This window comes from Lathyrus oleraceus, chromosome 3, assembly GCF_024323335.1.
Source record: "Lathyrus oleraceus cultivar Zhongwan6 chromosome 3, CAAS_Psat_ZW6_1.0, whole genome shotgun sequence".
Lineage (NCBI taxonomy): Eukaryota > Viridiplantae > Streptophyta > Magnoliopsida > Fabales > Fabaceae > Lathyrus > Lathyrus oleraceus.
The window spans coordinates 1,001,237-1,026,828 of record NC_066581.1 but is presented as its reverse complement, the minus strand read 5'-3'; the positions used below and the strand labels follow the sequence as shown (position 1 = coordinate 1,026,828).

The window sequence follows — 25,592 nt, the reverse complement described above, 5'->3', positions numbered from 1 at the left end:
CAAAATAGATTTGAGGTCGGGATATCATCAGATACGTGTGAAAACTGAGGATATTCAGAAGACTGCTTTCAGAACAAGGTATGGACATTATGAGTATTCTGTAATGCCTTTTGGTGTGACTAATGCGCCTGGAGTATTTATGGAGTATATGAATAGGATTTTCCATCCGTACCTAGATCAGTTTGTTGTGGTGTTTATTGATGATATTTTGGTGTATTCGAAATCTGAAGAAGAGCATGTTGAACATTTGAGAGTGGTTTTAGGAGTTCTACGAGAAAAGAAGTTATTTGCTAAACTATCTAAGTGTGAATTTTGGTTAGAAGAGGTTAGTTTTCTTGGTCATGTGATTTCAAGAGATGGTGTTGTTGTTGATCCTTCTAAGATAGAAGCAGTATCTAAGTGGGAAGCTCCGAAGTCAGTTTCTGAGATAAGGAGTTTTCTTGGTTTGGCTGGTTATTATAGGAAGTTCATTGAGGGATTTTCTAAGTTGGCGTTACCGTTGACGATGTTGACTAGAAAGGGGCAAGCGTTTGTTTGGGACTCAAAATGTGAAGAAGGTTTCCAAGAGTTAAAGAAAAGGTTGACTACTGCTCCTATTCGGATATTACCGAGTTCGTCGGAATCATTTGAGGTTTACTGTGATGCTTCATTGTTGGGTTTGGGTGGTGTGTTGATGCAGAATAAGCAGGTTGTAGCTTATGCTTCGAGACAACTGAAGGTTCATGAGAGGAACTATCCGACACACGATTTAGAGTTGGCAGCTGTGGTGTTTGTTCTGAAGTTATGGAGGCATTACTTGTACGGGTCAAGATTTGAGGTTTTCAGTGACCATAAAAGTTTAAAGTATTTGTTTGATCAGAAAGAGCTGAATATGAGACAGAGGAGATGGTTAGAGTTTCTGAAGGATTATGACTTTGGTTTGAATTACCATCCGGGTAAAGCAAACGTAGTGGCTGATGCATTGAGTCGGAAATCATTGCATATGTCTATGTTAATGGTTAAGGAATTGGATTTAATTGAGCAGTTTAGAGACTTGAGTTTGGTGTGTGAGAGTACTCACAATAGTGTTAAATTGGGAATGTTGAAGTTAACGAGTGGTATTCTGGATGAGATTAGAAAGGGTCAGAAATCCGATGTGCTTTTGCTTGATAAGTTGACTCTAGTGAATCAAGGTCAAGGTGGTGAATTCAGAGTTGATGAGAATGGTGTTTTGAAATTTGGTAATCGGGTGTGTATTCCGAATGTTACCGAACTTAAGAAGAGTATTCTTGAGGAAGGACATCGTAGTGGCCTGAGTATTCATCCTGGAGCTACGAAGATGTATCATGATTTGAAAAAGTTATTTTGGTGGCCGGGAATGAAAAGAGAAATTGCGAGTTTTGTTTATTCCTGTTTGACTTGTCAGAAGTCAAAGATTGAGCATCAGAAGCCGTCTGGGCTAATGCAACCGTTGGCTATTCCAGAGTGGAAGTGGGATAGTATCAGTATGGATTTTGTTTCTGGTTTGCCGAGGACAATTAAGAATTTTAAAGCTATTTGGGTGATTGTTGACAGATTGACAAAATCGGCTCATTTCATTCCGATCAGAATGGATTATCCGTTAGAGAGATTAGCCGAGTTGTATATTGAGAAGATCGTAAGTTTGCATGGTATTCCGTCGAGTATTGTTTCGGACAGAGATCCTAGATTTACATCGAAGTTTTGGGAAGGTTTGCAGAGGGCTTTGGGAACTAAGCTGAGATTGAGTTCTGCATATCATCCGCAGACTGATGGTCAGACTGAGAGGACGATTCAGTCATTAGAGGACCTTTTGAGGGCTTGTGTTTTGGAAAAGGGAGGTGCTTGGGATTGTTACTTACCTTTGATTGAGTTTACCTACAACAATAGTTTTCATTCGAGCATTGGTATGGCACCGTTTGAAGCTTTGTATGGTAGGAGATGTCGGACACCTTTATGTTGGTATGAGTCCGGTGAGAGTGTTGTGGTTGGACCGGAGATTGTTCAACAAACTACGGAAAAGATTAAGATGATTCAGGAGAAGATGATAATTGCTCAGAGTCGTCAGAAGAGTTATCACGACAAGAGGAGGAAGTCACTTGAGTTTCAAGAGGGAGATCATGTGTTCCTTCGTGTCACTCCGATAACTGGGGTTGGTCGAGCGTTGAAGTCGAAGAAGTTGACACCTCGATTTATTGGTCCTTATCAGATTTTGGAGAGGATAGGGGAGGTAGCCTATCGTATCGCTTTACCGCCGTCGCTTGCGAATTTGCATGAGGTTTTTCATGTGTCTCAGTTGAGGAGGTACATTCCTGATCCGTCGCATGTGGTCCAAGTAGATGATGTACAGGTGAGAGATAATCTGACTGTTGAAACATCACCTATGAGGATCGAGGATCGAGAGTTGAAGCAGTTGCGGGGTAAAGAGATTGCCTTAGTGAAGGTAGCTTGGGGAGGACCAGCAGGTGGTAATGTGACTTGGGAACTTGAGAGTCAGATGAAGGAGTCTTATCCGGAGTTATTTGCTTGAGGTATGTTTTCGAGGACGAAAACTCTTTTAGTGGGGGAGAGTTGTAACACCCCAATAAAAATAAGATAATTATTTAATTTAAGTTAATATTATATTTATTAATTTAATTAAGTAATTGGAATTATTGGATTATTATTATTATTATTATTATTGGAATAATAATTATTGGAAAATATATATAAGTTGGAAATAAGGAAAAAGAGTTTCATTTTGGTAAAAAGAGTTTTCACGTGAAAACAGAGAAGCGGCTGGAAAGGGAGAAAAGGCAGAGAGGAAGAGCAAGAGAGCAAGGGTTGAAGAACGGAAAAGCTTGAAGCTTAAAGATTCGCCGGATTAACTCAGGTAAGGGGGGTTTATCGTCGTTTAATGGGTATTATGGGTTAACATGTAATGGGTAGTGATAAACCGTTGAATTGACCCTAATTGGAATGTTGAATGTTGAAAAATTGTGTTGGATAAGTTGTGATAAAACTGTAATTGAATCTGTAATTGAGTGTGTTGTGATTTTCCGAACGTATAGCTTTTTACGGAATCGGAATCGGAGGTCCGGAAGTCCTCCAACGGCGGAAAATGCGGAGAATTCTGCATTCTGCTTCGTGTTAGCGCAGGAACAGCTTTCTGTCTTGCGTTAACCGGTTAACCCAGGGCGTTAACCGGTTAACACTGTTATGATTTGTGAGAATTGCTGTTCTGTCTGCGTTAACCGGTTAACCCAGGGCGTTAACCGGTTAACACTGTTATGATTTGTGAGAATTGCTGTTCTGTCTGCGTTAACCGGTTAATCCAGGGCGTTAACCGGTTAACACTGTTGAGTTTTGCCAGAAAGCGTGTTCTGTGTTGCGTTAACCGGTTAACCCAGGGCGTTAACCGGTTAACACTGTTGGAAAGGTGAAAAATTAATATTTGAATAATGTGAGCATAATTGGTGTTTGGCCTATATTGGCGTATGATGTAATAGGGATTAATTCCCCGCTGTTTTGAGCAGTATAGGTATTAGTAGAGTGTGCTAATACTGTGATTAATTATTTGACATGATATGATGTTTTGATACATGTGTTGATGATGTATGATGGTAGGCATAATGCTGTGAATGTATATGTTATGTATGTAATTGTGAATGGACTGTTTATGGCTTAGAGTGTGAGCATGTGTCCATTGTGGATTGTTGTTGATGATGTTGCATTGCTAGGTGAATTAGCATGCATATTGTGGCCTTTATGGTGGTAGCTAATTCCCATGGTGAGGAATTAGTGAGTAAATCATTGTAGATTGTTGTTGATGTTTGCATGCTAGGTGATTAGCGTGCATAGCATAGCCCTTGGGGTGGTAGCTAATTCCCATGGTGAGGAATTAGTGAGGGAGTCACTAGGTCTCAAATGAGTGGGACTAGTGGGCTTGGTAGCCGTATCTGGATTTGATCGGTGAGGTTGAACTATATGTTCACAAATAGTCGGTACCGCATGCATGGAGTCTCATTGCATAATGTATGTATTGTGTATAATATGAATGGATGTGTTCCAATATTATACGTGTGTTTTGATGTGTATGTTGAGCATGATTATGAGTATGAGTTGATGTTGCCGTTACTGGATGTGTGATATGATTAGGGTGATGAGATGTGTTCATTTACTTAGCATTACATGATATTTTATAATGCTTATTATATCGATTGAGGAACTCACCCTTACAACTATTTTTCAGGTAACGAGCAGTGATTGAGTAGAAGCTAGTGCTTGGAGTCTAGTGTAGTCTCCTTAGTGGGTCATGCTCTGATAGATGTAACATCGGGACGGGATGTTTTACCTTGTTGAATAATTTTACATGTAATGTGTTACATGTTTTGCATGATTGATTTGATTTCTATCCGCTGCGTATTGTGCAAATACTTTATGTTTTGAATTAATAAAAGAGCATGACAGTTATTATGGTGAATGGTGTGAAATGATAGTGTGACACCCTTAATTGCATAATTACTCTGATTGATATATTGCTATTTTAATTAAATATTTGGGGTATCTTAGAAGGGTGTTACAGAAGACATGTTCATGCAGGATTGTTTCAGATGACATACACAATGTCATGGCATCTGATATGGTTGTACCTGCTAAAAGCTATAAAAGGAATTATTGGATTATGCAGGATTTTTCCAGGATGTCAGACCCGATGTCATGACATCCTGTACACAGAACATTCACTATGAATGTCTGGTGTTTTGTGATTGCACAATTAACGGCAATCTTTGGATGATTGAAGATATGGCTAGCTGGCGCATTCAATCATGGATTACAACCAGATTTACTTATTTTCCTAGGAGATCTATACAGCTGTTATAAAAAGATTTGATTGGAAAATAGATTTAGGGTTTTCAAGATGTCCAAGCCCAGCAGAATGCTTCTATAAAAAGGGACTTAGAAAACCTGTTTGAACACACAACCAAGACTGAGTGAAATAGAGAGAGAGAGCTAGGGTTTGTGTCTGTTTTAGTCGTAAGACTTATAGGTCATTCAAGTCATCCATTGATGATTGAATTGGACTGATTTGTGGTTGTAATTTGTCACTCTAAAGTTGTTAAGCAAGAGTGTGTGTCTTCTTGATTAAAACTTTAAAGCAAGATCAAGAGTGTGTCTTCTTGATCAAAGCTTTGAAGCAAGATCAAGAGTGTGTCTTCTTGATTGAAACTGTGAAGTAAAATCAAGAGTGTGTAATTGAAAAGTATTTTCTTTTCACAAGGGATTGTTGTTTAAAATCACTGGTGTGTGATTGTAAGGGAAGTGAGTGGGTTCTCATATCTAAGAGTGCTTAGGTAGAAGTTGCATGGGTAGAGATTAGGTGAGAAAGATTGTAACTTGTTGAAGTGTAAGGATAGTCTTTGAACTAATTCTATTTTAGTGAATTTCCTTCCTGGCTTGGTAGCCCCCAGACGTAGGTGAGTTGCACCGAACTGGGTTAACAATTGCCTGTGTTATTTTCTTTACCATTCTGTTTATTTATCCATTATGTGTTGACAGATATCAGTGTCGTAACATTACCTTCGACATCTTATATTTGATACAAGAATTTCAGAATTTGCCCATCCTGCATAACAGGGTAAATGTCTATGGGCCCAATATTGAACTGGACAAGGATGACGCGATCTATGCCTTGTGTTCAATATAGACATAAGGGAAAAAGGGTAATTATACACATAATTATTATCACAGAAGGACTTGTCAGATCACATGACATTTTCGTGTCTTGGGTAGTAGTGATGTGTTGCTAGATACCGCTCACTGTTTATTATGTTAAATATGTGATTTAATATAATTGCCAACGCCGCGAAAACCTATAGGGTCACACACAAAGGACAGATTGATGAGAGATAGAGTAATTAAGGAATACTGTAATGTACGGTTTCCTTAATTGAATTATAGAACATCGTAAGGTACGGTGTACTTAAATAGAATACGAAATATGGTAAGGTACCAAATACTTAAGTGATTTTGGCATATTATAAGATATGAGCCATATACTCTTAAGTGGGCTTTTTAGCTTGAAGCCCACACAAGTGGTTCTATAAATAGAACCCTTGGGTAGAAGCATTGTCACTCAGGCTTGCAATTTCGTTTCTCTCTCTCTCTCTCAAAGCCTTCATTCGTAGCAGCTAGCACTGAGATTGAAGGAATCCGTTCGTGTGGACTGAGTAGAGACGTTGTCATCATTCAACGTTCGTGATCGCCACAAGAGGTAACGATTCTATCACTGATCATGCTCATTCGTAAGGATCACTAAATGGAGAAAATTTTAAATTCCGTTGCGCCTTGGATGGCAATTCTCCTTCATAATGACATTGAGGGACTCAACTATAACCAGTCAGAAGTTGATGGAGTTAATGTTAGCCATGCAGAAGTGGGGGTGGAGGTAGAGGGTAGTGAAGACAATGCTTTGGATGTAAATTTTGAAGACTCAGAAAATGATCTAGGAATTGATGGAGAGATAGTAGTTGATGATGAGGAAGTGAGTACAAAGGGCAAGGCAAAGGGAAAGGCAAAGGGCGAGGAAAATGGTAAGGCAAATGGTAATACAAAGGGTAAGTCAAAGGGAAAAGCAAAAGGCAAGGGAAAGAGCAAGGGAAATGTGGCAGGATCAAATGAAGGGACTGGTTTACTTAACATTGTGAATGAAGGTGGGGTCTTAGAGCCAAATTTAAGAGGATTAAGTGACATTGAAGAGTATGATAGTGATAATGGTGAGATTATAAAGGATGCCTTTGTAACCTTTAAACTTCCATAAAAAATGGAAGACTACAAATGGGGAGTAAGGACTTATTTTGCTCAAGAAATAATGCTCATGTAGAATATGGATGCTGACAGGGTTGCCACGTTGTCATGCATGAAGGATCAATATTTACAAATTGATGATTTTGTACCTAACTGTTATAAGAAGGATCTCTATGAAGCTTGTTATTCTTCAGTTATTTATCCAGTTAATGGGGAAGCTTTGTGGACTAAATCTGATGTGGTTGATCTCCAACCACCACCAATAAAGAGACAACCTGGAAGGCCCAAGAAAAAGAGGAATAGAGAGGCTGGAGAAATGGTGAGGGATGAGACACACTTGAAAAGGAAAAATCATGGAATCAAGTGCAATCGTTGCCACAAGGAAGGTCACAACAAGGCCACATGTAAATTCCCACAACCAGTGGTACCTCCAACTCAGGTAGCAGAAGGAGTCTCAAGTCAACCACCACAACCAACAGTTTCAAGTCAGTCACCATCCAAAAAGAAGAAAAAAAAACTTCAAAAGGGTGGGAAGTATGTTTCAAGTCAACCTTGATGTTTTTTGTGATGTTTGTTATGCCTTATAATGGTTTTTTGTAATGTTATTTTAGTGTCTTATAATAGCTTATTGACAATGGCTTATAATGCCTTTTTGTAATGTTATTTTAGTGGCTTATAATGGTTTATTGACAAAGGCTTATAATGGCTTTTTATAATGTTATTTTAGTGTCTTATAATGGCTTATTGACAATGGTCTGTAATGCATTTTTATAATGTTATTGATATTTCTTATAATGGTTTAATGACAATGGCTTATAATGCTTTTTTGTATCACTTTTTGGAATGTTATAGATATGCATTATAACAGGTTATTATTTCTTCCAGCTTTTATACAAGTTATGTATCAATGTTAAAATAGATGAATAATGTACTAACACAAACTTTGTCAAAACAGACACTAACATTCTTAATTAAATAAACAAAAGATTACATTCATATTGTGGAAAAATCCTAAATTACCCTAGTCTTAATTGAAATACTTTGTTACAAACACAAGGTTCAACCCTAAGCTCAACATCCCAACCATAATGGACATTTTCAACCATCATTTAGCGTGGATAACCTCATTCTTCAATTTGTTGATTTTCTTCTTTTGTCTTTCAAGCTTCAAATCTCTTTCATCAACAAATTCATCACCTAACCACTTGAAGAAATTACACCTCTTGTCCATGTGATTTATGTAATTTCTACATCCCCAAATTTTTTTCCCATAGTTGACATTGTTCACATCATAACAGTACGAAGAACACTATCATCTTGACAAAAACACTCAATTATCTTGTTTCTACGAAGCACGGATCCAAATGTACCAAAGTATGTGATTGAGGCACTGCTTGCATTCTTAGACATTGAAGCACTGATGGAAGATGGAGGAATATAAATGCACAATGGAAGATGGATGTATGAACATATGAATACACGATGGAAGATGGATATATGAACAATGAAAAATGAAGGAGGAAGATGAAGATTGGGGAAACACGAACCCTAAATGGTTTATAACACAACAGTTGAGTCTTAACTTGAATGGTTGCATACCTGATATGTCACCTCAATCATACTTAACGTTTTCTCACCCTAACTAACGGAAGGGACCAAATACTTTACTGGAAGAGAAGTTAAGGTACTAATACGTAACGTTTTTTAGTTAGGGGGCCAACACGAAACTTCGCTAAAGTTAAGGGACCTAATGACTAATTATACCTACATTTTAATTAAATTATTATATGATTAATTTATTTTAAATGTTATTAAAAATATTTATTTTTATATATATAGTCAAATATTTAGATACTTGATTCTTAACAAAATTATTGTTGAAAATCTATTTTATTTATCATAATTTTCTTAAACAAAATAATAAATAAATAAACCATTGAATACAAAATAAATTTATGAGAATGAATATTTTAAATTATAATTAAAACCATTATTAAATTATTAAATATCATTAAACAAATAGTATAAAAGATACTAAAACTAAATCCAAAACCAAGTGGGGACAGCGGCCCCCATTCCACTCAGGTCAGATGTTGTTCCTAAAAATATAAATAAAGCAATAGTTAATTGATAAGTGTATATAGAAATGTAATCTAAAGTAAAGTACACGGTATTTATTTATTCAGCAGCATGGCTATTCCTATACCATTTTCTACCTTCAATACTTACATTGTTCATGTTAGAAATTTCGAAAAGATTAAAGGGATCCAGGTTTGAATCGTGAACGCAACACTTTCCTTATAGTATTTCAAGCACTCTCGATTGTCTTAGAGTTCTGATGCAGGAATACCCAGGATAATTCAGCCTTATCGAGTTTGCGTAAGACCGGCGAAAACCCGAATGCAGCGAAGAGCGTCTGAAATTATTTAGAGGATTTTCGGATTTTGTGTATTGTATTCTGAATCCGGATTTATGCTTTTATAGGCCATGTTGATATTGTTTCACAAGGTAGCGACCCTTGGTGAAGCAATGTCCTTTTCCAATAATCATAATGGTTGGCCTGCAGAATGTTTCACCAACAGTTGCATGGTTTCGCCTTTGCAACATCTCATGAAGAGTTGCAATCTCCGAATTCAAAATTCAAAATTCAAAATTCATGAAGAGTTATCTCATGCATTTATTAGCATTAACTCACTTCCACCATTTGTCATTTTGGAACACACTTGTATTTAATAAATTACAACAATCCCCCACTTGTTCTAATAATGACAAATCCAATTCCAGAATACAGAAAGCGAAAAGTGTTAATACAGTTAGGTATCTTTCGATTTGAACTTAACCTTAGTAAAGACAACGCAAAGCCTAATCGGAACGTTAGGTAGCTATGCTTTGAACCATTATCCCATGTGATCAGACCGGCGTTGCTATACACACACTTTTAGAGGTTCTTCGCCTATATATCTCGCTTAGCACTATTTATGGCCATGTGTTTTTCCTGTTTTCATGAATTTTTCATGAGAGAAACTCCAACTCTCACCTTAAGACGACACCATCTTGAAGTTCATATAGGTGAAGTTCAATTCGTATCTATTTCTTGAGATACGTATCCTCCTTGATATAGAACTTCATTAAGAGTTTCTTTGAAAACTCAACCCTCAGTTTGTAATCGTCAACATTATCGTGGAATGTTGCATAACCTTCCGAATCAACGACTTGTTGTTACCCATTGAATCTTAGGTTAAGATGTGTTAACTTCAGATTGGGTTATTATCATTGTCGGAACCCTTATTTAAGGAGTTTTAATCCCATACCTTTCGAGATAGTCTTTACTAAATCTCTGGCCAGTGGTTTAGTAAATGGATCAGCCAAATTATAGCTTGTTTGTATATATGTTAGTGAAATGATTCCATCCTTTATCATTTTTCTCACGAGAGAGTGTCTAAGACTTTTCATTGTACACTTCACTGAACGCTCTAGCCAGGGTGGCTTGACTATCACAATGTATCAATACTTTTGAAACATTGTCTTTAGCTAACGGAACCTCCAATAAGAGGTCCCTTAACCATTATGCTTCTTGTCCAGCAGACGCAAGAGCCATAAACTCTGATTCCATGGTTGAGAGAGTAATGCATGTTTGTTTCTTGCTTTTCCAAGAACTCGCACCTCCAGATAATGTGAATATCCACCCAGTTGTAGATTTATAATCTCCAACACTTGATATCCAACTTGCGTCGATATATCCTTCTAGTACGGCAGGAAACTTACCATAATGAAGGCCAAGATTTTTGGTCTTTAACAAATATCCGAAAATCCTAGTTATGGCCTTCCAATGTTCATCATTTGGATTGCTAGTAAATCTACTCATCTTACTAACTGCAAAAGCTATGTCAGGTCTGATGCATTGCATTAAGTACATTAGACATCCAATTGCACTTGCATATTCCAGTTGTGCCACGGTTCTTCCATTGTTCTTTTGAAGTTTGACACTAGGATCGAATGGAGTGTTTACTTCCTTAAAGTTTAGGTGTTTGAACTTTTCCAACATTTTCTCAATATAATGTGTTTGATTAAGTTCATAACCCCCACTATTTCGTTTTACTTTGATCCCTAGTATAGTGTCAACTAGTCCAAGATCTTTCATCTTGAATGTGGAAGTCAAAAATTTCTTTGTTTCTAATATTCCATTCATTTCATTGCTGATAATCAACATGTCATCAACATATAGACATAGAAATATCACAACACTTCCGCGCACCTTTGTGTACAAGCATTTGTCACAAGAGTTTGGAACAAACCCATTTGAAACTATTGCGGTGTCAAATTTTGATGCCATTGTTTTGGTGCCTGTTTTAAACAGTATAGAGACTTAACAAGTTTGCATACCTTTTGTTCATTTCCAGGAAGCATGAAGCCTTCTGGTTGCTCCATGTAGATCTCCTCATCGAGATCTCCGTTTAGGAATGCTGTTTTAACATCCATTTGATGAACAATAAGGTTATTCAAGGAAGCTAGTGCAAACAGGATTCTAACTGTCGTAATTTTTGCTACCGGTGCATATGTGTCAAAATAATTGACACCTTCCTTTTGTCTAAATCCTTTTGCTACTAGTCTATCCTTGTAGGTGTTTAATGTACCGTTACTATGATACTTTTTTCTAAACACCCACTTGCATCCAATGGGTCTTGATCCCTTCGGAAGATCAACTAGTTCCCAAGTATGATTTGACATAATTGAATCCATTTCATCTTGGATAGCATCTTTCCAAAAAGAAGCGTCCCTAGAAGCCACCGCTTCCTTATATGTTTTAGGATCATCTTCTACTTGAAGAATAATAGGAATTTTATGAACATCATTCTTGCTATTTCCTTCAACTAAATAAAGAGAAATATGTTGGGAATTGATTTCATCTGGTCCTAGATCCTTAGTTTTTCGTGCCCTTTTGCTTCTCCTTGCATCTGATTGTGTTTCAATAATTCGTGTCGAATCTTTGTCACGAGATTCTTCAATTGTGGGATTTTCAGGTCCCTTATCCTTTGTGATGAGATTTTCAAAGAATTCCACATCTCTGGATTCAACAATTACATTAGGCTCTAGATTTAGAAGTCTGTATGCTTTGTTATTTGGTGCATATCCTATGAAGGCACATCTGATTCCTCGAGGATCCAATTTTGTCCTTTTGGGATCCATGTTCTTGTAATAAGCTACACACCCCCACACTCTGAAATAACCAATACTTGGTGGTCTTCCTTTCCATTTCTCATATGGAGAAATACCAATTGCTTTTAAAGGAATCCTGTTCATTATGTGACATGCGGACAATAGTGCTTCACCCTATAAATTAAATGGTAATTATGAATGCATTAACATAGCATTTATCATCTCTTGATATGTTCTATTTTTTCTTTCGGCCATGCCATTTTGTTGTGGTGTGCGGGGCGCAGAACATTCGTGTATGATGCCATATTCTTCACAATATGCATCAAATTCTGCTGAGAAATATTCTCCGCCTCTATCGCTCCTAAGTACTTTTATAGTTGTACTTAATTGATTTTCTACTTCTGCTTTATATGTCTTAAAGGCATTAAAAGCATCATCTTTATGCTTTAAGAGATATACATATGTGAACCTAGAGCAATCATCGATAAACATTATAAAATAACGGTTTCCCCCACGGGTCAACATACCATTAAATTCACACAAATCATAGTGCACAAGATCTAGCACGTTTGTTTTTCTTTCAACACTTTTGAAAGGTTTCTTTATCATTTTTGATTTAACACATATTTCACATTTTCAAAAATCATGAACGTTGCATGATATCAAACCGGATTTAATTAGTCTATTCATAGTACTAATACCAATATGTGCCAATCTAGAGTGCCATAAGGAAATAGATTCAAGCATATAAGCAGAATTAGAAATTTCATTAATAATATTGTCGGTAGTACAAAGTTTGATCATTCCTTCAGCGGAATATCCTTTTCCTACAAATATACCATTACGGGTCAATATTAATTTGCCCGATTCATATACAGATTTAATACCCGGTTTTTCCAATAAGTTCCCACTAACAAGGTTTCTATTCATATCAGGAACATGAAGCACATTAACAAGAGTGACTTTCTTTCCGGAAGTGAAGTTGAGTTCGACGGATCCTGTTCCAACGACTTTAGATCGCACTTCATTTCCCATTTGCACTTCTTGTCCATCATTGACTTCGGTATAGGTTTTGAATGCTGTTTTATCATAAGATACATGCACAGTTGCACATGTGTCATACCACCATCCTTGCACTTTGCCTTTGATTGCCATAATTTCGCTTACCGTAGCGATTATGTCGTCATCGACATGAACAACATTGACATCATTTTTGGACTTATTGTGCCTGCAATCTCGAGCATAATGTTCGGGTTTGCCACATACATAACAACCATTTTTAGTACCTTTTGGTCCGCCAGAATTTTTGAACTTGTTGTGTTCTTTCCTTGGGCCTAGATGGTTTTTCATGCCATCATATTTTTTCTTTTCTTTAGTGGCAACAGCATTTGCTTTAGTAAATCCAGCAGACTCAGTTTTTTCTCGATCCTTCGTTTCCTCCTCGATACGAAGGTGTTTCTGAAGTTTCTCCAAAGAAAAGTCCTCAGAACTATGCAGCAATTTCTTTCTATATCCTTTCCACGAAGGTGGCAATTTTGCTATTATTGCACCGACTTGGAATGCTTCAGGAATGTCAATTTTCACGGCTTTTATTTTATTCACGAGAACTTGTAACTCGTGTACTTGTGCAAGAATCGGCTTGGAATCTAACATCTTAAAATCAAAGTATTTAGATATTAAAAACTTTTTCGTACCTTCTTCTTCGGCCTTGAATTTGAATTCGAGTGCGTTCCAAATTTCCTTTGCGGATGCAGTATTGGTGTATAGATCATAGAGACGATCAGATAATGTATTCAAGATGTGTCCACGATAAAGCAGTTCATCTTCTTTTCGTTTCCTTCTCTCCTTTTTTACTTCATCAGTGTCATTCTCAATTAGTTCTGGAATTGTCTCCAGATCAGGATCCAAGACATATTGAATTTTCATGGCGGTCAAGAGAAAGGTCATTTTGTCTTGCCAGCGGGTATCGTTTGTTCCATCGAAACGATCTAACTTAACAAGGTCTTGGTTCATCAGTTTGATGCTTGAAACAGAAGCGTTGGTGGCCATGATTTGAGATACTATAAGACTGTTAGAAAGTTCGGAAAGATTAAAGGGATCCAGGCTTGAATCGTGAATGCAACACTTTCCTTATAGTATTTCAAGCACTCGATTGTCTTAGAGTTCTGATGCAGGAATACCCAGGATAATTCATCCTTATCGAGTTTGCGCAAGACCAACGAAAACCCGAATGCAGCGAAGAGCGTTTGGAATTATTTAGAGGATTTTCGGATTTTGTGTATTATATTCTGAATCTGAATTTATGTTTTTATAGGCCATGTTGATATTGTTTCACAAGGTAGTGACCCTTGGTGAAGCAATGTCCTTTTCCAATAATCATAATGGTTGGCCTGCAACATGTTTCATCAACAGTTGCATGGTTTCGCCTTTGCAACATCTCATGAAGAGTTGCAATCTCCGAATTCAAAATTCAAAATTCAAAATTCATGAAGAGTTATCTCATGCATTTATTAGCATTAACTCACTTCCACCATTTATTATTTTGGAACACACTTGTATTTAATAAATTACAACAGTTCGATGAATAGTATATTTTTAAAATTAAAATAATATATATTATGAATAGTACGTACGTGTGAATAATGTCTATGAACAGTGCGCGTGAATAATTAATTAAAGTAGTGAAAAAAATTATTAATTAAATATAAAATATTGATTAATGAAGTGACAAAGTTGATTAATAAACGTTCAAATATAAAAATAATTTTTATTAATAAATCAAAATTGGTTAATAAAAAATAAAAAATTGATGAATGAAACTATGAAATTAGTTAATAAACGTTTTGGTTAACAGTTGGTAAAAAAATTTATAAAATTGATTAATAAACGTTCGAATAATAAATAAAAAATTAAAAAGATATATATTTTTAAAAAAATAATATATTATTATAATATTTTATTGTTCAACATATACCTGAAGAGGTATAAGTGTACAAGTCAGTATGAAAATATCATTTTCTTATTTATTTAGACACAAGTCTTTATTTACTATTTAGAGCTGGGTGATAAGAATTGTATCATTCGTTTTTGACCGGAGCGAATTCCATGTTAGTTTAGGTAGTAAACACAAATTGACATGAATCATGAATCCTATTAGTTATGCTTTTCTCTTTAAAAAAAGGATTTATAATAAAAGAAGATATGGATGAGTTAGTTTTTGAGTTTATAAATTGATAAGAATTAGAAATAGATTATACATAATGAATGGAATATTGTTAAATGACGTATAGTGTGACGTGGTTGAGTCTGTGTGAAAATAGGTGGAGCATTATGGTAATATAGAATTAGTTAGGGGAGGAAAAGCAGACATTGTGGGGTCCTATAGTTGGTTATCTAGAAAAAATAGGAAGTTGAATAAAATGAATTGGTAGGTTTTGTGGTAAAGTCGGGAGCAAGAAGAAGAAGAAGAAAGATACATTGTTGACTAGTAGAGATACATTGATAGTCTGACTTTGTCTTCAAAATGAAACTAGTAATAAAGAAATACAGTATCTCGGAAGCTTGATAGAAAGAGAAAGGAAATTTTGATGAATTGAAGTGAATGACATCACGTTGTCTTGGTGAATACTTAGTCAAAAGTCCAATGTGGAGGGAGGGAGGTTTAAATCAACTCTCTCCCTCCTTCCTCTTTTTATTATAACCTCCAAAATTCCTTTCTCATCATTCAAACACAAACTATCTATCTCTCTGTCTCTCTTCTAAGAAGCAACTATAATGTCTGACTTGTCCGCCACCGGTGATAATCTGAGTCAATCCACAGCCGTTGATATAACCGGCAAGGTCATGGTTGTTATCATCGTTATTCTCTTCATGTTTGTTGTTATTTTTCTTTTCTTCCATCTTTTTGCAAAGGGATTCTGGTGGTCCCATAATAGTCAGGCAGACAACAATTCCCAATCCCGACGCCGCCGCCGCCATGGTCAACAGGGTGCCGTTCTTGGAGAAGGAGGTCTTGATCCTTTGATACTCAACTCCCTGCCGGTATCGGTATTCAATTCGGAAAAAGATGGTTTGGATTTGGAGTGTTCAGTTTGTCTATCTGAACTAGTTGAAGGAGAAAAAGTGAGGGTTTTGCCTAAATGCAATCACAGGTTTCATATAGATTGCATCGATATGTGGTTCCAATCTCATTCAACCTGCCCTCTTTGCAGAACAACACTAGCCGCCTCTCCTTCCTCTTCCCTAGTAGTTGAAATACAACCATCCTCTGCTGCTGCTTTTCCCACAAATGTTTTGATATGGGGAAACCACGACCAAACTATCTCTTCTACTTCGGAACAAAACAATTGTTCTTCTTCTTCCTCTTCATCCGAGGGAACAAGTGAGGATGGAATGTTGAGGATTGATATACCCAATCACAATGAGGCAACTAGTTCATCATCATCTTCATCCTCGCCCACCGGAGGAGGAGGAGGAGGAAGATTAAGGTCGTTGAAGAGGCTTTTAAGCAACAGCAGACTAAATCCATGGAGTCCAACTGCTGCTGCTGCTACTACATCTCTACCAAAGGAATCAGCAGCAGGACACAGCTGAGCTACCTATACATATATATAGCGTGAAGCTCTAATTTTACCAATTCATTATTCTTATTATTATTATTTTTCAACTGCTTCTGTGTGTATATATACGCCCGCCCCAATTCAGGCAGCGGCAATTAATCCACTTTTTTCTTTATTTACAAACTTGTTTATACCACACTTGGATGAAATAACTTATTAAATCATTTAATTCAATCAAGTATCATCAATAATAATCCATTCAATAATTCAATAGTTTTCCACCCAAATCAATCATCATGGTACAATACAAAATTATTTGAAATGATTGCAATGAACTTGATTTGGACAGAGTATTATAGTATTTGTCCTCGTATTCCGTCGAAAAAAATTCTCATTTCCGAATCCATATTCTCTTGGGTATAACACTGACACTCATACTCGTACACTATGAATATGTAAATGTTGTATCGTATCCGTTTTTTATATTTAAAATAAAAAATATATATAAAGTATAAAACAACATATTATTTTAAGTTTTTAAAAATATTTTTAAAAGAATTTATTATTGAATTATGAAATACATCGTAATTTAGAATTATGTGTTTTGAAAAATTGATAAGAATTTAATTTTATATAATAATATAAATTAAAATATATAAATATATATTATGCAGATATATAATAAAATGCTATTTATTAGGGATATTTTTGTAAATACTCAATTGAACAAATTACTATCTCTAGCTCTAGAAATGATGCATGACTGTTGTAATAAAAAAAAATATTGTTACCGTGACTTACGGTCTTTTTGCCAATTTCTTTATCTTAATTTGTTTTCTCATACATCTTTTTTCTTCATTTTAAACATCGTTATCTCTCCTATTTTATGAAAATCCTATCCACCTAAAAGGTAGAGGATATTTGCCCGTCATGTGGCTCAAAACGATTTCATAATTAACATTAGGATTAAAATAATATGATAAGGTCATTCTTGTTTTTGGTCTTTCTTTCCTTTTGGTAGAGTATCATAGAATACTATAAATAAGGAAAAAGTTAGAGCTTATAGGTAAGCATCATGTGGCTAATCACTAATACTGAGCAAACCACTGATCCAAACTATACCTAAATTATATTTCCATCGCAAGTCCAATCCTTCAAAACAAGTCTTGAAAGATAACAAGCAATATCCAAACTTCTCTTATTTCTTTCATTTCGTTTGAACAAAAGGCAAGTGCCAATGGCTGTATGCACTGCAATTTACATTGTATTTTTACAGTTTTGCTAACCAAGCTTGTATTCAGTTATGTTATGTACTTATTCAATCTATAATAATATTTGTATTTTTTAATCTGGACAAGTCAGAATAATCTCCAGATTTGAAGCAAAGTTGTACACACTCATGGGGATTCATTGGAGGAAAATTTTCTATATTTTGCAGTAACTAATTGTTTACAACAGGTGGTAAATGGTACAAAACTACTAGAAAAACGGAAATAAATTAGCCATCCTTAATGCCATCATTTTCCTTTAAATTCAATAAACAAAATTGTCTTCTACTCTACTCATCTGATTTCTTTAATTTCTTCCCTGAACCCTCCGATACTTCACGGTTTCTATGTCGTTTCTTTGCACTTTTCCTGTCTACCTCAGTAGCAGCAATATCATATCCACTCTCAACCTTTTCTTTCTTAGACCTTTTCTTTTTCCTACTAGAGTCATCTTCATTTCCACCTATCTCAGCATTTTTCTTGTTTTTCTTTGCTTTTTTGTTCAAGCTATCCGTGCTCAGAAATGATGAAGAACCAAGTGATTGGTCAATTTCTTTTCTCATTTCCTTCACATTATTTGGATTAGATTTACTATTTGAAGCGTCAGCAAGAAAACCATCATTTTTGGCTGATCTTGTATCGCCGGAGCCAAACGTAGCATAAAAATCTTTATAAGTAGATTCTTTTGATACTTGCTTTGACCTCCAATGATCTGGACTTGCAGCAAATCTGTTGCAATAAACCAAAGGAGACGGTATTACTGCGTCGGTTTATCATAAGTGAGACTGTAGTTCATAAACTTAAGGTATGAACAGAAAAGGCCTGAGCCCTGTTATATGATCTTGTTTCTATATCTATTTATTTGGAGACCAAAGGGTCAAAATTATTCAACAGAAAGTAATAGATATGGAAATTCCACAATACAGAAAATAGCCAACAACATACCCATCAACATCTAATCTCCTCAATAGGTAAGAGCCCTGCTTTGCCTTGGAAAGCTCACTATGCACAGCCAATAGTTCAGACACTATAGTCTCTCTTAGCGATAGATTACAGGCAGTGAAGCACTTTTCAATGGTAAAAGCACCTGATGAGTGGAGTGCAACCTCTCCAAAATGCTTCTGTAGTCTACAAAACAAGTTACAATAGACACTCAATACTCTTGAAATCTATTACATCGTAATAAATTTCGGGATATTTTCACCTTGCTGGAGTTTAGAAAAAGGTAGCTAAAAACTATGAGAAAAAAAATACACCCAACTTAGGTCTGAATATTTTAACACCCTCTAAAATTCAGAAACAATTTTAATAGCTAATTATTTAGTGCTAGTCAAAACTCAAGAAATAATATCCAAAGAATCTTAAATCACAAAGGTTAAACTGTGACTACAAATGAAATATACTTAGATTTCAACCAAATAATTGTTCTCATATAATGTGTGTGTATTTGTGATAGGTTTTCTAAAGTAATAAAACATATATTGAATGATTTTGGCTTTTAATTTCATTTATTCCTTCAGCTTAAATAAAAAATTCAGAGAACGCAAATACAAGAAATATAGTTGAAACTTGAAAGACATACTTCGAAACCAATCTGCGCTTCTGTTTCCCAGGAGCACCTGAACTCAAAAAAGCCTCAATAACATGTGATCCTCTAGCATTTTTCACCACTTCGAGAACATGAGCCGTGTCCATGGATGTTATACTGGTGATAAAAGGTTTTGTATATTCCTGTAAAAATAAAATGAAAGACAACGAAATACAACACATGAATAACATTTTGTAATCAATACACGAAATCAAGTTATAAATGGGAAACCTGGTACTTTTGTAGGCATTCTACCTTGCACACAGATAGGTTTAAAAGCACCGCATGTTTGAGTAATATAACCAGGATTAGAAATATATGGTAGTGTTTACACCGACTCCCATAATAAGCATATTTATTTTACTATTAGCTTTAGGATAGAAATAGGAAACCTCCTACTAAACAAGTTTACGTAAGGAAGAAACAGGATAGGAAGGTATTAACATAATTATATAACTGATTAGTAAATTGTAATTGCCAGTAATTAATTGTTAGGGAAGTTGTTAGGCTGAGCTTACTAATAGAGGGTGAATGAGTCAATGAGTTAGTTTAGTCACTTATGCATAATAAGAATTTAATTGGGAGGACTCAGATTCCTCATTTCATCTTAGATATCTTGGAAATGAATTCCTTTGTGTACTGAAAGGGTTTATTCCCTGCAGTCAATAAAAGTTCTATTACTGATCATAGTCCTATTACTATATGACTAGTTCATTTTTTCTATTCAAATATTGATCTAAAAGCCTAAGGAACTCAAAGGCCAAACTTTTTATGATGCCTCTTACTTAAATTGTATTTTTCTTTGGATTAAACCTTAAGGGCCCGGTATTCTTATTCTCCCTTACAAGTGTGTTTAGTAATATTGGTCTGTAGCAAGACATTTGTGCCGCACACAACCACAGGAGCAGAGAAAGAAGCCTTAAGCCCGAGAATGCAAATCTGGTTGGAAAATCGAGATTAGAATAGAATTTATGCAAATTCCTTTCTTAATTACATTTCTCCTTCATCCTCTGGTTCGACCCTGAAGTGTCGTACCATATGTGATTTTTTCTGCATTTCTGCACCACATCACCCACTGCTCTGGCCACACCGCTATACTACAACACATAGGGGGCTCCGTGGTGGCCGCCACCCGCTCTGCACTACTACACATTTGTGGCGCTATCTTGCCACTTTTGACAACCCATCAATCAGAATTCATAATAATATAAAAAACTCACCAAGCTACCAGATATCTGAATTTGCATTACCATCTTACATAGAAATGTACACGAATAACAAACCATCTCTAACCTGGAAAATCCCTTGCCCTAACCCCAAACACTAAGCTTCCAAAAATTTTAAAGGCTACAACACCACTTGAAGCTCCTCGTATTTTCATATTGTATAGTAGACAGTAGTCGAAGATATTTTTGTTGGAGCAATACATCACACATCTCTGTGCCTCTGGAATAAATTCAACCAAGGTTGACAAACCTAAGAGTCTACGTAAACTCTTGAAATCTCTCTAAATTCAAGTCTCTTATATATGTTGGGAGTTATGGGGCTGACACTCCGATGGCTCACTCACCTCCTTGCAGGTGCATCCATGTTGGAATGTTAGATGCATACGTGGAATAGAGTCCTACAACTTTGAAGTTAATGTTTTGTATACTACCCAGCTTAACATAAATTGGTTTGGTAATTCCAAGTTAACTCTAGAGTTCAACAATTATGAGTCTAACATCAAATCTACGATCTAACCTAACGTGCCAAGCAAAGCAACAACAAAAGATTGCAACAAACTCGAAAATGAAAACAAATGTCTCCTATATTTAATTACCCTTAAACCCTACTCATATTCAATGTAAATAGTTACTTTCCCACAGTTCAGTGGACAGGACTTATTAATCCAAATTTCTAGGTTGTAATTGGGGATGGAAGTCTTACAGCTAATCTTAGAAATTTCTAGAGTTCAACAAAATTGCTTACACTGTTTAACCGGAATATTGTCTGCAGAATCAGAGACCCCATGACATTCATTTTGGCTCCACTTTGCCAGGTCCAGTTGGACTTATCTTCACAAGTGAAATAGCTATCAAGAAATAGTAGTCGTGGAACAATCCATTTTGAATTCTCATCTGCTAAACACACTGTTTTAGCAAGCATTTGACAACACTGCCATAAAAGGAACAAAAGGCAATTAAGCTTTTCACAAAGATGTGGAACAAAATGAAGAAAGTAAAATAACTTCAGTATGCAGTCAAATTAATTCTAAGTATATAGGAATCCACTAATCCTAGATACAGTAACTTAATTGCAAACCTTCTGTTCATTAATGTGAAGCCTTTCACATGCAGCAATAAGTGAAGCAACCACTCCTGGCCTTCCCATTTGGAAAAGATCCTCCATATTTGGCCCAAGTTCATCCCAGATCAGCTCCATCTACCAAAGCATTGAAAAGGTTAAAACAAAAATGGGGTAGCATTTTGCAAAGTGAAGATTTTACACAAAATAGATGCCATTCAAAAAATATGCCATAGACACATGCAATATAATCCAATCAATTCAACACTGGACAAAATCAACTGGTGGCCAGCATTAAGATCAAAACTAAACCAATTGCCGACATATTCAGACGCAAAAGAAACTACGCATAATACCAGATCTTGATCGCTTGCATGAGAAATCAATGCTTGAACAACAAAGTTTCCATGTTGATGAGATGATAACTCTAACAAGGAACTCCTGAATACTTTTGTGAATAATTCATTGAACAAAGCCACGGGAGACACTTCCAAAACAACCTGTAAAACATTTAGGAAAATTGATTAGCTCAAAAGCTATTTAGAAATAGAACTTCACTGATGCCGCCATAAAGAAATGCAGGTATATAATGACCCGTGAAAATAGGCATTACACAGGTTGTATGAAATATCAGAGAACAATTTACAAGCATGATATATCTAATGGTTAGACCATTTTCGAGGCAAGAAAAATTTGACCCAGTTACTTAGAATGCCAAACTTTCTTTTAGATTCCATTTGTTGAAGGGTTATTTTGAAAAAATATAATACTAGTTCGCTTATATGTTATAAAACTATTAAGAAACAAAGTACACGTAAATACAACAGGCAGTTAGAAAGGAACAAGTGGTTATCTTTATGAAAGAAAAAAACTTTAAAACATAAGAATAAGCTAATTATATATAAGTTTCTATTAAAAACTTGTCTTTGTATTTTTAGCAATCTCTTCCCTTGTAAAGGTTGCTCACCTCCATTAGATGGCTAAAGCCAGGTTCTTTAAACAAATGCTTGAGCCCCGGCACCACTGTACTCTCTATAAAATTCCCGTCTGCATTGCTCTTATTCTTGCAGCCAAGAAGGATAGGAATGACATCTAACAGCAGTTCATCATTGCCTACCAGCACCCTTAGAGTTGTCTGTCATTCATTGAAGAAAATTGTGAGATGAAAGGAAACAGAAGCTATGTACAATATAAAACCACAGAAAATGGATTAACCCAACAGGTAAAAAAAAAAGTTACTAATGAACTTTGAAATGTGTTGTCTTTACAGTATGAACAAAAAGGCTATATGGCAAAGAAGGTTCCTCAAGTTATCAAGGGCACACAATATCCAACACCAGACATGGTCTAGAACATGAACCCAAGTCAATAGACATTAATATGGAGAAACACGTACCTGAAAAACCAAGCTGCTAAATTGGTCAAGTTGTAAATCCTTGATCCACTTTCTAGAATGTTTAAACATCTCCGACACAAGTGAATTCAATAAATTAGGGAAACCAGGGAGAAAACCATCTTTATTTGAAGAAAACTGTTTGAAATTCAATCGTTCCGCAAGTGCAGTAGTTGATTTAGACAAATAGTATCCAGACTTATCTAAGGGCACTCCTTTCAAGAGACAAAGAAGAGTCCTTAGCACATGGGAGCCGTAACAGTTACACATAACATCCAGGGAATTGGCAGCAATGACCTTGCAAATGACGGTTAAAGCCTCCTCAACGAGAGGGTGAACTTGAGGGTCGTATTGAAGATGAGAAGCAAGAGAGTTGATGGCTGTTTGTGCAACATGAGAACCTGATCTATCCATGGCAATGAAGGGAAATTGTTTGGCACTGGTGTGAAGGAAAGAACAAAGGGTGTCAACATCAGAGCCTTGGAGGATAGTTTCCAAAGTGTGGCTGAGAATATAATCAGTTGCGATTTCAAATTCTTTTCCCTTGGTTTCTTCTAGGGCATTGGCACATATGAGTGAACGTTCTTCGAATTCAACTCCATCGCTTTCAAATAGATTGGCGATTTCAGACAAGTATTTAGTTGTTTCAGGGTCGACCTGTTTCCTAATAGTGGAATAGGCGGTGGTGGTATCATGATAATCATCAGTAGAACCCTTCTTAGGCTTCTTACACTTGTTCTTCCCCGTCGAGGAAGAGCTTCTGGATGGTAATGCTTTTGAACCCACAGAAACCATTTTCTCTGAAACTGATTAACGCTGCCGCACCACTCTATCGCCGCCCTTTTTCACCTTGTCTTTTTAGGGTTTAACATCTATCTATTGTTCTTAAGCTTAACAAGACGCAGACAGATGCAAGGTACACCTATTTTAAAATGTCATATATTAATATGATTTTTTATATAAAATACAAATGATTTATGATTTTTATTTTATAAAAAATAATAATATATTTTTAACACAATTAAAAATAAAGTGTAAAATATTAATTTTAAAAACAATTTACATTCTTATGTTTTCAAATGAGACAGAAATATATTAAATGTCTTAATATTATTTCTCTATATTTCATTTATAATTAATAATTTATTATTCATTTAAAATAAAAATAGATAATTAGGGTGTGTTCGTTTGATGGATTAAAATTATAAACCTTACAATATCATTTTTAGGAATATTATTGTCGAAAACTTTATTTTCATTAATGTGTTTGACAAATGAAAAAAAAAATCAGAAATATTTTTAAGTTTTATTTGAATTAAATTTTAAAAATTAAATGTGATAAAAATAACGTGAGAAATTATGGTTGGTTATTTTATATTCACACGGGATTATAAGATTCTCTTCATTTGATCTATAAGAATAAATATGAAGAAATTCATGAACGAAACATATTCCTAAGAATAAATAGTAATCAACCATAAATTATAATAACTTAAAACAATGAAATATGTAAAATTCAATATCACATTCCCGATAATTACATTTGTATCCACAAAATAGACACTCGTTTAAGGTTGTTTGATGATTGAGAAGATATAAGAGAGAATAATGAATTATTATTTTTATGTTAATTAAAGATTATAATAAGTTGAAAATTTTTGAGTCCTTATTAATAAGTGTTTGATGTAAAAAAATTTAAAGAATATGTTAATATAATTTTTTTATAGTAGTTCTGTTTTTCATATAGAAATAATTTAAAAAAATAAAGTGTATAAATTATTTAAATTATTTTATATATATTAAGAATACAATTTAAATTAATAAATAAATATTATAATTAATTCTTATGAGTATTATAATATTGATTATAATGTCTATTTATCTATGCAGTTAGACAGAATATTGCATATCAAACTATTAAATGGTGTGCAGGAGATATAATTTCAGATTCATATATTAAGAAATGTGTACAAGGGATATAATGGTATCTAAGTCTTATAATTGCAGATTTCATGTCTGTATACTTATAGACCCTAAAGATATGGAACATATATTTCTATAGAACATATATCTTAATGCACTAACAATAAATAAATATTATAATTAATTATATATATATATATATATATATATATATATATATATATATATATATATATATATTATTGATTTAATTAAATATTAAATGAATAATATAAAATATTAATTTAAAAAAATAAATTAGACAAACATATATGATACACTCTAAACATAGGAGACTCGTTATCCTTGCTGCTCTAATAATAATGAGTTATTAATAGGGGCGCTTATTGACCCTCCTTTTTATCAAACTTTTTTGAAATAAATATAAATACATAAAAATGTAAATGGGGAAAAATATGATATCAGTTGAGTCAATTGAAGTATGTTTCTTAAGTTATTTTCGCTTTATCATGTGTGTAATGTATTTGATTTACACTAATGTTTTAACACCTTTTGTGCTTCAGAATTCCAACACTTATCAATTTGTTAGTTGATGAAGTGACTCGAAATTATATTTGTCTTCTAAATATCATGAT

At 34.9% G+C, this 25,592-nt stretch overlaps 2 protein-coding genes across 2 annotated transcripts; one reads left to right on the top strand and one right to left on the bottom strand.

Annotated features, from left to right (window-relative positions):
* Positions 1 to 15,389: 15,389 nt before the first annotated feature.
* LOC127132032 (RING-H2 finger protein ATL3) lies at positions 15,390 to 16,733 on the top strand. Its single transcript, XM_051060899.1, has one exon. It carries the CDS (start codon positions 15,715 to 15,717, stop codon positions 16,531 to 16,533), a length of 819 nt encoding a protein of 272 aa, XP_050916856.1. The 5' UTR covers positions 15,390 to 15,714; the 3' UTR covers positions 16,534 to 16,733.
* Positions 16,734 to 17,909: 1,176 nt separating this feature from the next.
* On the bottom strand, positions 17,910 to 23,959 carry LOC127132031 (pumilio homolog 23). The gene is made up of 8 exons (XM_051060898.1): positions 23,038 to 23,959; positions 22,609 to 22,776; positions 21,998 to 22,141; positions 21,660 to 21,779; positions 21,327 to 21,512; positions 19,350 to 19,498; positions 18,713 to 18,895; positions 17,910 to 18,496 (listed from the first exon to the last, which is right to left on the bottom strand). The coding sequence occupies exons 1-8, from the start codon at positions 23,827 to 23,829 to the stop codon at positions 18,058 to 18,060; spliced, it is 2,181 nt and encodes a 726-aa protein (XP_050916855.1). The 5' UTR covers positions 23,830 to 23,959; the 3' UTR covers positions 17,910 to 18,057.
* Positions 23,960 to 25,592: the final 1,633 nt, after the last annotated feature.